We start from the raw sequence: 12,656 nt of genomic DNA, 5'->3' as shown, positions 1-12,656 counted from the left end.
CTCAAGCCTCTTTTAGGTTATTTTTTGAATTCTGGTGTTTTATTCTGATGTGTCTTCCATCTCTCCCAGCTCCCCTCCTTTTTCCAGTATATTATGAAGGTGCAAGAGGAAATACGGATAACATTTTTATATGGGCTAGATAGGCAAGATGGTGATGATGGTCTGTCTAGTACAGATTTCAGTTGATGTGAGTGCAAATAGTATCATTATTTTTAAAAGTGCACACCATTCTTACACTTAATGTAGTCTCCATTTCAGAGCCAAGAGAACTTGTGAAAATCAGGCTCAAGTATACCTATAGAACAGATGACATATTAACAGTACCTGGCTATGTAGAATGGTACATACATATTCATAGTGAACAGTAAGACAAGAATCAAGCCCAAAGAGGTTTACTAACCTGAACTGTAAGGAATACAAATAGTAACATGGCTGAATTACCGAAGTGATTTAATGTTTACAAGCAGTGTGTATGTGGTGGGGAGATGGGAGAGGCTCACAGGAAGATGAGGTTTTTGTCAGAGGCTTCAGTGATTGGATTGTTTGCAGTCAAATTCTTACTTGTTACCAGAGTAGCCATTTTATGTTGACTTTTAAACAAATAGTCTGACAGTTGCCTTCCAGATAAGTACAGTGTTCTACAGTGATGATTCATTATATCCGTATCTGGGAGATTTGTCTGGATGATATTTTAAAATATATTCTTATATTATAAAAATAAATATTTTTGTATATTAAATGATCACTTGGTCCTTGCCAAAGATAAAATCAAAGTTTAAAACTTGTTTTTTACATGCAGTAAGATAAATGGTATTGTGGATGTAAATGTAATCACAAGCTTGTGCATTCAAACTATAATTTAAACATTAGAAAAATGCTATAATAACTTTATAAGGCTTGGCAAGCTATCCAGCAAGAAACATAGCAGCTAGGATGGGGATTTGTGTGCCTTTTAGGGTAACTGAACAGTTAAATCTGTGAGTAATTTAATGATTTAAAGGTTTAATAGGTTGTCTAGATTTTTACCATTGTTGCCTTCTTTTTCAACGTCATTTCAGTTTTACACCATTGTGGAAGGGTGGAAGCTGATGGTTGTGTTTGAACAATCAGTCAGATACTGCAATGATTTCTGTTCTACTTTGTTTCTAAATCCTGGCCTTAGTGATATGAAGCCACTGAAGCTAAGGCAGTTGTGCATACTCAGATGCAGCACATCTGCAGCTTGTGAGTCTCTAAGTTCCCCAGGCAAGTTGGCTTTTGTCTTTGGGTTTATCAGTTCCACCCTAGTAACATTTCTGTCTAGTTGCCTATTTCAGTCAAGCTCTGACAGAGTGAAGCCCTTATTGTGTTTAAATTCCTGAAAAGTTTTGAAAATATGGGTAGGCAGGGAAGGCCAAATAAGTAATGTTATTTGACCTGCCAGCTGATGAGCCTGTCTGCTTCTGGTTCTGAACACAACAAAGGATTTGCTTGTCTTGCTTGTCCTAGTACTTAGTAGAGAGGGATATGCATGAATGTGGGTGAGGGAGACTATGTGAAATGAAGTATGCAGGAGAACTGGAGTTATTGTTAGAAGAACTTGTAAAATAAATAATGGTGGGGAACCTGAGATAACTTTTGCATGAAACTGCAGAGACAGAAGGGAGAACCTAAGAAGCCCGTTTTCTTGTTATGTTTAGGAATACATGGTGACTTGATACATAGTTTAATTTGAGATTTAATACTATCCAAATACAGAATTAAAGGGTATTTTTTCTGATGTGCCTCAGATATGTACTGTTTAAAGCAACATTAACTCAAGGCAGAGGGCTAGTTTTGTTTTCGAGTGAAGGGTGTAATTAAATGTACTCTGATTTGTTCTGCATGGATTTTTTTCCTAATAATACTTCCTTGAGCCAAATCACTGGTAAAATCAATTGAAGCCTTTAATTAACATCTCGAATTTAATCTTGTTGCTTTTACAACTTTGCAAAGCTTATTGTAACATGAAAAACCTATCGTCAGGGTACAATGCTTGCAATTAAAGAAAACAATACAAGGCATTTTCTTTTCTATTTATAAACAAATGTATTTATGAGCCAATCTAAACATCTCTGGGACTATTTGATTATAAATATGCCTCTCTGGTATTGATCTCTCATTTCAGTACCTGATTTCAGATGTACAGTTGCTGCTGTAAATGTCACTTGCTAAGGAGAAATAAGATGAAAGAGTGGGGATTTGGTGCTAGAAGATAATACTTTATAATAATGTATATCTGTCAGCTACTAGTCAGTCTAATTATAAATAGAATTTTTAGTACTGATTGTTGATGATTCATCTTCCAAGTCCGTAATTGGAATATGAACACTTAAATGCTCTTTTAAAAATCTTTACTATTATAAGTGTATTTTGAAAAAAATTGAAATAATTTCTTTGTGTGGCATTTCTTGCATAGTTACTGCTTCATCTGTGTTTAATGAAGTGTATAAGGAGCAATCGTCACTGACAAGCTGAGTTGGAGAAATGCTATTCTGTACTGTGCTGTTGTGTTAAAGTAAATAATGTATATTTAGAGTTGGCATAGAACATCTTAATAGCATACTAAAGGGAGGAGAGTATGTGCATGTACAGTATTATTTTGATAATGCTCTAAGAAAATGCTTTTAAAATATGGCTTTAAAAAGTAAAGCACTTATTATTTTTGTTTATATGTATAAAAGATAAAAGAAATATTTCATTTAGCTGGGGGATGAGAATAACCTGTTATGGAGCAACTTTTTGATTCAGTTGCATGGAACTGATGCATTTAATTCCTCACCTCCTGTACATCTAGTTACCATGTTTGGCAGTTGCCAATCATCTTCTGTAATTGTGAGGATCATAACCACAAACTGGCAGTAGATCAAAATGTTTTCTTTTTTATCTGTCTAGTCTTGAGTTTACCCAAGTCATAGAGTGGTTTGGGCTGGAAGGGGCCCTAAAGATCCCTGCCATGGGCAGGGACACCTTCCACTAGACCAGGTCGCTCAAAGCTGAGTCGAACCTGGCCTTAAGCACTTCCAGGGCGTGGGCATCCACAACTGCTCTGGGCAACCTGGTCCAGTGTCTCAACACCCTTAGAGTAAAGAATTTCTTCCTAATGTCTAATCTAAATCTACCCTCTTTCAGTTTGAAACTGCAGCCTTTTCCATGTCCTGTGACACCTGGGCCCTGTGTGTCACCCACATTTTCCTTAGTCTTCCTTTTGTCACCTGTGTACCTATAGAAGTAATTTGCGTTGCTTTTGACATCCTCTGTGAGATTCAACTCCAGGTGGGCATACAGGCATAGAATTCTTTGTATTGCAAGGATTTTCATGAGAAGTTTGGTGTGACATCTATGATGTTATGCACAGTTCAGTTGCTAAAATGTCATAAGTGCATGTCCTGTAATGTTAATTCTTAAAACTAAATAAAAGTTCTGTTTTTCATATTGATGAGACATCAATACAATTCTCAAACAATACTTTAATACTTAAAAACATTGATACAATTTTTATAAGCATTCTGCCTTCAAGCATGGTGATTGTTGGTTTTATACTTTGGTCATATTTGTTGGTTTTCTGTGAACCTTGTTTTCTGCAACACTATTTTTGAGTTTCAATGATCAATTGCACACAAAGAGTTCCAGATGAGGTCAGACAATCAGTTTCATAAATCTGTAATAACATATTATATCTTCATATATTATCCCTTATGCAGCTGAAAGGCTCATTGCAGGGACAGGGAGGACATTTAATTAAACAGAGGTCCTCACTGACAGGTAAATAATGAGTCTCTTGAGGTGCCTTTTGGTGTTAAATCATTCACTTAGAATAGTCAAGTCTCTATCTTGAAATACTTTGCTTCAGTAGCTGTGGCATTGCATTGCTTGACATTTCAACAGAGTGTAAACTTTTCGCCTACAAACCTCTATGTATTTCTCTTGGAAGTTTGTGTAGTCTGTTGTGGAGCACTATCTTGTATTACTTAATCACTTTCAAATCTGCTTCTTCACTGTGTCGTAATCTGGTGGTTTTCTGTATGGGGCCCCATGTAGAACTGTGAGTACCTGTAATTTTTTACTACACAAACATCAACTCTGCTGTTGACAGTGTTGCTAGTGTTGTTCTATACTGATTTTCTGTGTTGTTTTTTTTTTTTTTGAAAACTGAGTGCTTTGTGGTGAATTGAAGCTGCTGCTTTCTTGGGAAAATGTAAAAATGCCTTCTTCAGTTTGCCTGCAAATTTTCCTATAAAGGTAACCTTCATAAAAGGAAACTGTGTCCATGTTGTTTTGTTTGGATTTGCCATGATCCCGCAATCTGGTGTGTGGCCTTTTGCAGCTTTATTAGACAATACCTTTCTAAACTGGTTCTAAAAAATGGCTTTCCTTTTCACAGGACTTCTTTAAGTATCTGAGCAATAGTAGTTTTGGTACCACTCTTCCTTAACAGTGACATTTCTAGAGGAGCTTATCTGTGCTGGAGTATTACTGTCTCTAGATTGATAACTTTCCCTTGTCTTCATTAGAATTGGTGATAGCAGTATTCCTGTATATGAGTGTATGAACTGGGAACCTTTTGCTTGTCTTAACATTTGTGTGGCTACTTGAACCTGTTGGTACAGCAAACTGGTTTTGTGATTTAGCCTTTCACTGTGTTGTCCATTTTGTGTTTAAATGAGTTCTAACTGAAAAAACGCAGCTGACCTGATGGACTGTAAACTTTTTGAGGGTGAATAAGCTTCAGAGGACTCACTGCACTGTGTACTTAGAAATAAGTTGGAGCCCCCAACATGAGAAGGACATGGAGCTCATGGAGAAAGTCCTGAGAAGGGCCATGAGGATGATCCGAGGGCTGGAGCACGTCTCCTGTGAGGACAGGCTGAGAGGGTTGGGGCTGTACAGCCTAGAGAAGAGAAGGCTCTGGGGCGACCTTATAGTGGCCTTTCAGTATCAGAAGGGGCTACAGGAAAGCTGGGAAGGGACTTTTTACAAGGGCTTGGAGGCAGAGGACAAGGGGTAATGGATCAAAACTGGAAGAGGGAATATTTACGTTAGACATTAGGAGGAAATTCTTTAGTATGAGGGTAGTGAGACACTGGAAGAGATTGCCCAGGGAAGTTGTGGAAGCCCTGTCCCTCGAAGTGTTCAAGACCAGGTTGGATGGGGTCCTGAATAACCTGGTCTAGTGGGAGGTGTCCCCGCCCATGCAGGGGGATTGGAAATAGATGATCTCTAAGATCCCTTCCAACTCAAACCATTCTATGATTCTATAATTCTGTGAATAGCCTTGCGTTACAGTTTTACTTGTAGGTGGTACAGTTCTTGGGTATTGCTTGGATAAACAAAAATCAGTGTTAATGTTTTAGTGTTTAGGAAGTGTAAATGTCACAACTCTTGCTCTTTGTGAACCAGTATGATGTTTGAGTTAGAAAAAAAAAATCTAAGATCTGATAGTGAAGTCTTCTGTTACATATGGAAATCTTTCTCCTTTCCCCCTCCTTTATCTGAACAAAATATGCAGCTCTGTACAGGTCTCCTGCGACTGTTAAGCTGAGTGCTTTAAAGTGAGTGTTTCTAAACATATGGCTTGCACCTCTCAAGGGAGATATGTCATGTAAAGTGGCAGAAAGTTGCGATGTGGTGCAAATAGTTTGGTTGCAGCTCATTTCTGCCAGTCAGAACAATGAATTTAAGTACGTACAGTCAGTAACTGTAGGGTGTTTTCCTCTTTTTCTTCTGGATGAACCATGCTGTTGCTGCTGCAAAGGACTTTTCACATAACATGACCCAGAAGTATTCATACTTATGAAGAACTTAGGGATAGGAAGTGTTTCTTGTTTCATAGAATCAGTACATGGGCATAGCTATCTTCCTGAAGTCTTTGTTGAGCTACTGCTGTAATTTGGGGGCTAGAACATAAGTCTAGGGAAGAAAAAAGAAAGTAAACATTTAACATGTATTTTAACATAGGCATAGGTATAAGCAGAGTTGCAGTTTGGGGGTTGTCTATAGCCATTTTCTTTGAACAGTTACTTCAATCCCTCATATTCATATTTTAAAGTTTAAAAATCCCTTTTTAAAAAGTGTTAAATTTTGAATGCCTTTTTTTGCAGTAAGTATGCTTTTGATTAATTGATGAACATCTTACAGTCAATGAACCTTTCTTATGCTTTAGAATAGAGATCTGGAATCTCTAAAAGTTGCAATATGTTACTTTATCACATCTTAATGAGTCTAGTTATGTCTAAAATAAATCTTTTCATATTTAATGCTTTTGCCAAGCAGTAGTTTTTCAAGAGAGAAACAACTCTTGCATTCAAAACAAATACTTTCATTATTTTGGTATTTTCATTCTTAACTGGCACTTAAAAGGATCGTTAATATCTTCAAACAACTAGCTGAGCCTTTATGACCTAATATTAATTTTTTAAATGGATAATTTTAAATCCATTTGACTGATGAAATACCCTGAAGATGCTGAATCTGAGTTGCCCTGAAGTTGAGTGGTGATAGTTTTTTGAAGCCAAAACATAGCAGCGATATGAAAAATATTACCATGAAAAGTGGTGTTGAGATGAAAATTACACTTGACTTCTTAGTGAAAAGCAAAAAGTCATAATGAATAAAAGAGCTTAGACCTGATTATTTAAATAATAAGTTTTCCATATTTCCAAGTGATGTACTGAATAATATTTAGAGTATATATACAGGAGAAGCATATTAAGATTGAAAATGTTGTCTAAAATTTTAATTAGTTATGCTAGATTGCAATCTTCCTTTAACACTTGTGGGAGTAAACATATATTCAATATAAAATAATGTCAATGTAGTGAAGTTTTTGACTAGCAAAAAATATTTATATTTCTGTGAAGATAAACTGTTCAGAAGATCTTGAAAAGAGTGATTTACAAAGCTGTCATTCTATGTTCTTGATGTTATCTGTTTGCACAGTTGCAGATTAAAAAGATGGTATGCATTTAAATGTTTTTCTTTTATTCACAAGGCAGAACTTGGGAAACTGTCTCCCACTGCTAACTGCAGTAATTTATTACTTTGTGGAACTACTCCTATGAAAGAAGTTATGTACTTAAAATGCTCAGATGCTCCACGATAGGATTATCAATCTGATCTGTCAAAATTGGAGTTCTCAAAATTGTCGTCATGGTAAGCTTACACAACCTCCTTAATGTGAAGAGAATTATGTTCCGAAAGAGGAAAGTGTACCTTTACTTAAAATGTTAAGATTCACCACAAAATAGAAAATGGTTATTCAAGTGCAGAAGTGTCAAACGTCAGGAAAAATTATATAAGCACTTAATATATTTATTATTAATTAATTAAATGAAAACTTTTGCCTTAGTAAATGAAAAAAATACTTCAGAATACTTGCAAAGTCTGTATGTTATGTGTTTGATAAAGATGGTACCATTCAGCTTATCTTGTTAGCAGGTTTCTCAGAAATGTGTTAGTGCATTAGAAAGTTGTATGATGGGAGGCCATATACTAGGGGTGAGCAATTGGATTTGTGAGCACCAATTGCCAGTCAAGACATCAAAAATGAGGTTTGGTCATAGTAAGTGGAAGTCCTAACAGTTCATCGTTTGAGATCTCCTCAAAAATCTGTTAAGTCCCAGCAGGCCACCTGATAAAAGCTATCACATTCATAGTGATAAAAACTGTCTGAAACAAAAAAAGAGGCCTTCAGTTATTTCCGAGCAATGTTTTCAATTTGAACTGAGGAATTAAGTGACACTTGTCTCATCCTGTCATTTGTAATACAAACTTGTATCTAATTTATATGAAACAGAAAAAATATTTTAGATATTTGTGCAGTCTGTCATAGAACTATAATTTGGAAGAGTGTATAAAGAAGTAAGAGTTTGTATAATCTAGAAAAATGAAAGAAAGAAAACAGTTTTTTGTTTTGGTCTCATAAAACTACAACACATTTTGTTTTCTAATCTCTGTTTGAGCCCTTAGCTTCACAGCAGAAGAAAAGCAGTAATTAGGCTGTATTTCCCAGTAAGTCAAGAGAAAGTTCTGAAAAAACACTTAGAATCGGCAAATCTGCCTTTGTCTTAGTAGGCTTGTACTAGGACAGTTTGAATTTTATATGAGTCTGTTACACAAGAAAGAGGATCCAGGTCAGTCTGTATGTATAATGTATTTACCATACCAACAGAAATAAAGGTATTTAAAGCTTACATTTCATTGTTAGATGGATAATTAAAGCACTACTGCTGTGATGAATGTTAAAAAATATGGCAGTTGCCTGTCCTGCTTCTCCACCCTTGATGAACACCCGACACTAAAATGAAATATAAGGAGAGGATAAATAAAAAGATGCCATTTTGTTACTACTTCTGAAGCTGTACTGTAGTTTCACCCAACTTGCAGTTAGACAAATTATGAATACTGCAGTTAAGCTTTAAACAATTAGCTGAATGTGTACAGGGTGAGTAGGCTCTACATGTCATATCATTTTGGTTAAACTTTTATGCTGATATATTCAGTCATTATCCTTCTTAAATATTTCCCTGTTTGTCTGTGTTTAAATGAAATCCCCAGCAAAGATGGTAACAGTTGGATATTTATCTGCTTAACCATCTCACCTCCCAGGTATCTTCAGCTGCTTCCTGGACATGCTACAAAGGCTTTGGTATATAGCTTCTGATAGGCCAGGATGCTGGCAAGGTACACATTCTGAAATGCAGCATCTCTTTGTAGAGAACAACTGGAATGCTATTTCTATAGAAATGAGATTTGCTGGTGTTCTGAGCAGTGATGGGTAAGCTTTTTAGGTTAAAACTAGCCCTTCCGGCATTGTGGTTCTCAGGAAAATAGCATTATTTACCCCTGGCATTGAGTATGAAATGGAGCATTTGTTTTTTGGGAGGTAAAACAGGGCACTTTACATTTTCAGGCGGACTCTGCATATAACCTTTTTAAAGAACACTGTAAGTATCCTAATTACAAAATCACACACATTGTAGCTCATACTGTTTATCTGAGAGATAGTGACTTTCACTTTTCATGAAAACTGTAGATAGAAAATAAGCACTTCTTATACATTTGTTGCATATTTATCCTGGAGAGCAGAACTGAATAACTGAACTGTAAGGACTGAAAATGTAGATCTGTTTATCAAGGAGTGATAAAATCCAGGGCCTCTGTGTTGTTCTAAAATTGTTATTACTAGTTGCGTGTGATTGGAATTAGTCTCAGCATTTTATACCTAACTAGCTCTATATGTCATAGAGCCAGTAGTTTGTTTTTCATAGGAAATGTAAATTTGTCATTGTGTATTTTATCCTTTTGGCTTTCTCTTTCTCATTCAAATGAAAACTTTTGTTGGATATTTTAATACATTACATAAATTACCTATCTAGAGGGAATTCTGTCTCAAAAGTGTGCATCTTTCTTTTTCACACTTCAGTCATGGTACTTTTAACCTGCTCTGGAGCAGCTGATGATTTATGATTAGAATCTTTTGTCATCTTTTGTTGTCTGTTTTGCAGGGGGTATTTCTGGTGTCATGGATATTGACCAGTTAACTTCTGCTTGCTTTAACTTTTAGTATTGTGTAAGTGAGTGGAAATCATTAGCTCATTTCAAATAGAAATTTTCAGTTACTGCAGACCTAGATTTGAATCAAAGCATATAAAGATGAAAGGCTTTATAACTCAGGACTAGTCCCTTGAGCCTTTCAAGCTGTTCTTCTTTTAAGTTGGTGCATGGCCTGTAATGGGAAAAAGAATTATTTACAGTTCAGTTTCTTCCCAGAATAATCAGTTATCTTTGGATTGATTTTAAGTCTTTTCTGTAAATTTCTTATTCAGCAGTGCAGGAAGATTTTAATTTGCTTTTTGCTGTGTTTTTTTTCCCCTCTGTAGTAGCAAGAGTTAATAAGAAGCAGAGATTCTAAGATGCGGTACAGGAATTACGTTGTCATTTGTGGTTTAAGAAAAGGGGGTGGTTTTCAGCTCTTGAAAGGGCTTTAATGAATACTGTTTGGTGTTTTTGAGAGCTAATGGTCAGAGAAAAGCAACAGAAACAGCCTTGGAGCTTTTAGGGTAAACTGATCAGGGTTTTTCCCGATTAAGGTGATTGTTTCTCCTTTTTATCTCAGGATTTTTCACCTCTGTTGCCTTTTGTTTATATTCAAATGACCTATCGTTAAAGAAGCCTTTTTTATATGAATGCCATGCTTTCCACCCTCCCGTAGAAAATTTGCTTGCCATAGACGGGCAGAGCGTGTGTTTCACTTGTCTTGGTTGGGTGCACAAATCTTCTTTTATGTGTGCTGCTTCTTACGCCGTTGCCTAGACGATCACTGGCTTTCACTAAGAATGTCTGGCTCTCGTAAAGAGTTTGATGTGAAGCAGATTTTAAAAATCCGATGGAGGTGGTTTGGTCATCAGGCACCAGCCCCTAATTCTGCAGTTGAAAACCACCAGGGAGACTTCTGGAATAGAGGACAAAATGTAACATCTGCTGGCACAAAGTTTTTAAATTCAGGTAACCTACCTTTAACATCAGTTGGTTACAGAAGGTCCAGCCAACAGGATTTGCAGGATTTTCATCCTTGGCCAATGGCATCCACCTCAGAAATCCCTACATTTGAATTTGCAGCAGAAGACTGTGGAGGTGCACGTTGGCTTGACAGACAACAAACAGATGATAGAGCAAGTGAAGAAGAAAATGAATCGGACAGCAGTTCGTGCAGGTTAATTATTACTTTCCTATTGTGAGAAATGTGTCGTATTTCACATTTACATGTAGCATGCATATATAGACTAGCCTTTATTCTAGCTTAAAATGCTTTAGAAACCTAGCAGCTGCTGTGCATCAGAAACAGGAAATGATTTATAATCAGGGTTCTGAGTGTTTATTTAGGACCTTTTGAAAGGCAGCTTTAGTCAGTGTGGATAAATAAAGCCAAACGTGGATGTACTTGTTTTAAACAGTATACCAAGCACGTGCTGCTTTGAACTAGGTACTGTCTGTTACCTGGTGATGTTACAGGATGCTTTCTAAATTATTTTGAAGCAACACTGATTGTTTAGTTATGCTGAGAATTAATCCCTTGCCAGTTAGGAGAAAACTATGAAAATGTAAGCTTCTTGTAACTGTTACCTGACATTTCTACATGTTTCTATAATGAGAGAAATGAAACGGTACAAAATACTTAGACTGTAAAACAAAGATATTTTTTTTTTCTTGTGAATATGCAACTGGAAGGAAAAAAAAAATCTATTGAAAGCCAAGCAATTTGTGCTCTAAGGTGACTGCAGTTGTCTGTCCAGGTATCTTAAGCTGTGTATCTAGCTTAAAAAGAAAAAAAGTTACTGTGTGTATAAAGATGTTTTGGTGTTCTTCTTTCATATTTTGTTACTGAAGATGAAACTGCAAAATTTGTTCTTAGATTAAAGGTATTTACCAGTTGTAAATTAGGCAAGTTAATAATATTTCTTGTTAAACATCAATTTAATTATATCCTTTTATTGCATAAGTTGGCCATTCTTCACTGAAAATCTTTTTTGTGGATTATAGTGTGCATAGTGCATAATAGTTAGCTTGCCATTTCAAGTCAATTTTATGATGTTTGCCTTCTTGTTTTTAAGGTAACTTTGCCATGGTGCAGCATTTCAGTGTGTGACTGTTTGAAAGCTTACACTACTTAATAAAGCCTGTTAAGAACAGATCAATCTAGTTTAGTAGTTTGTGTTTTGCATTCCCTAGGAGAGGAATTCATTTACTGCAAGGGCAAAATAGTCCATAATATAAACACCTAACTATTTATGGTTTTTGTAACCTTTAAAGATTCAAGGAAAGGAAGAAGGGTAAAAATGCTTAGGAGTCAACACAGTGTCTTTGCTTTTATCATTGAATGGCAAAAGTACTAGAATTACAGGGAAAGGAAATCCTGCATTCTGACTCTTCATAGTAGCAGTCTTGTGCTTACAACAGCTATACAGCTATAAATAATTATCTCTGAAGAGGTCCTATCTTAAGTGATAATTCAGGTATGAATTTTTAAATAGCTGTGCCGTTGGATAATATATATTATATAGGTGTAACATCACTTTCTATTTCAGCAACATCTACTTGTAATGTGAAATTTTTCTGTACAACATTACGCCAAATAGGGTATTCTCACCATAGCGAGGTACTTAGTGTAGAAAAAACATGTTGTTTTAAGAGATAAATGTGTAGATTGAAATTACTACAGTTTTTTCTTAATTTTAGGAGAAGAATTTACATATGACAAACCTAATTTTTTACTTTGTAGAACTGGAGAACTGCAGATACTTATTTAGGGGATATGAGAAGTCTGTATAGCATTGGGGTTGTGTTTTTTCTTATTGGATTTGTTTGGGTTTTTTGCAGGCAGAGTAGTATACTACAGAAAATGCACATAGGATTTGAATCTAGTAGATTTGAAATATCTTCTTAATTATGTGCTTAATCATCTATAGTATCTAGAGTTATTTGTAATTCCTTTATTGTCCAGTAATTTTTGCTAGTGTTTTATCTTCGTAGTTTAAAGTAAATATTTTAGAAAAAAATTTAGTTCCGTTTTGGGTACATTTTAATATATAACTAATAGTAATACAAGAACTTGCTTTGTATTGTTATCTGTATCTCTA

At 35.7% G+C, this 12,656-nt stretch overlaps 1 protein-coding gene across 12 annotated transcripts in view; it reads left to right on the top strand.

Annotated features, from left to right (window-relative positions):
- The window catches only part of KLHL5 (kelch like family member 5), a 57,891-nt gene that overhangs the window by 5,144 nt on the left and 40,091 nt on the right, over window positions 1–12,656 (top strand). For 2 of the 12 annotated variants that reach the window (XM_051618124.1, XM_051618122.1), the window contains exon 1: window positions 10,062–10,732. The exons of 8 other annotated variants lie outside the window; for them this stretch is intronic. In XM_051618124.1, coding sequence (XP_051474084.1) covers window positions 10,206–10,732 — 527 coding nt within the window. In that variant the 5' untranslated portion in view covers window positions 10,062–10,205. Of the gene's footprint in view, window positions 1–7,103; window positions 7,171–10,061; window positions 10,733–12,656 lie in introns of those variants that run through there. 2 more of the 12 variants (XM_051618125.1, XM_051618133.1) reach the window with 2 other exon arrangements.

The sequence above is a fragment of the Apus apus genome, chromosome 4 (assembly GCF_020740795.1).
Source record: "Apus apus isolate bApuApu2 chromosome 4, bApuApu2.pri.cur, whole genome shotgun sequence".
Taxonomy (NCBI): domain Eukaryota; kingdom Metazoa; phylum Chordata; class Aves; order Apodiformes; family Apodidae; genus Apus; species Apus apus.
Note: the sequence above shows the minus strand (reverse complement) of the source record. Positions and strands in the feature narration are given on the sequence as shown.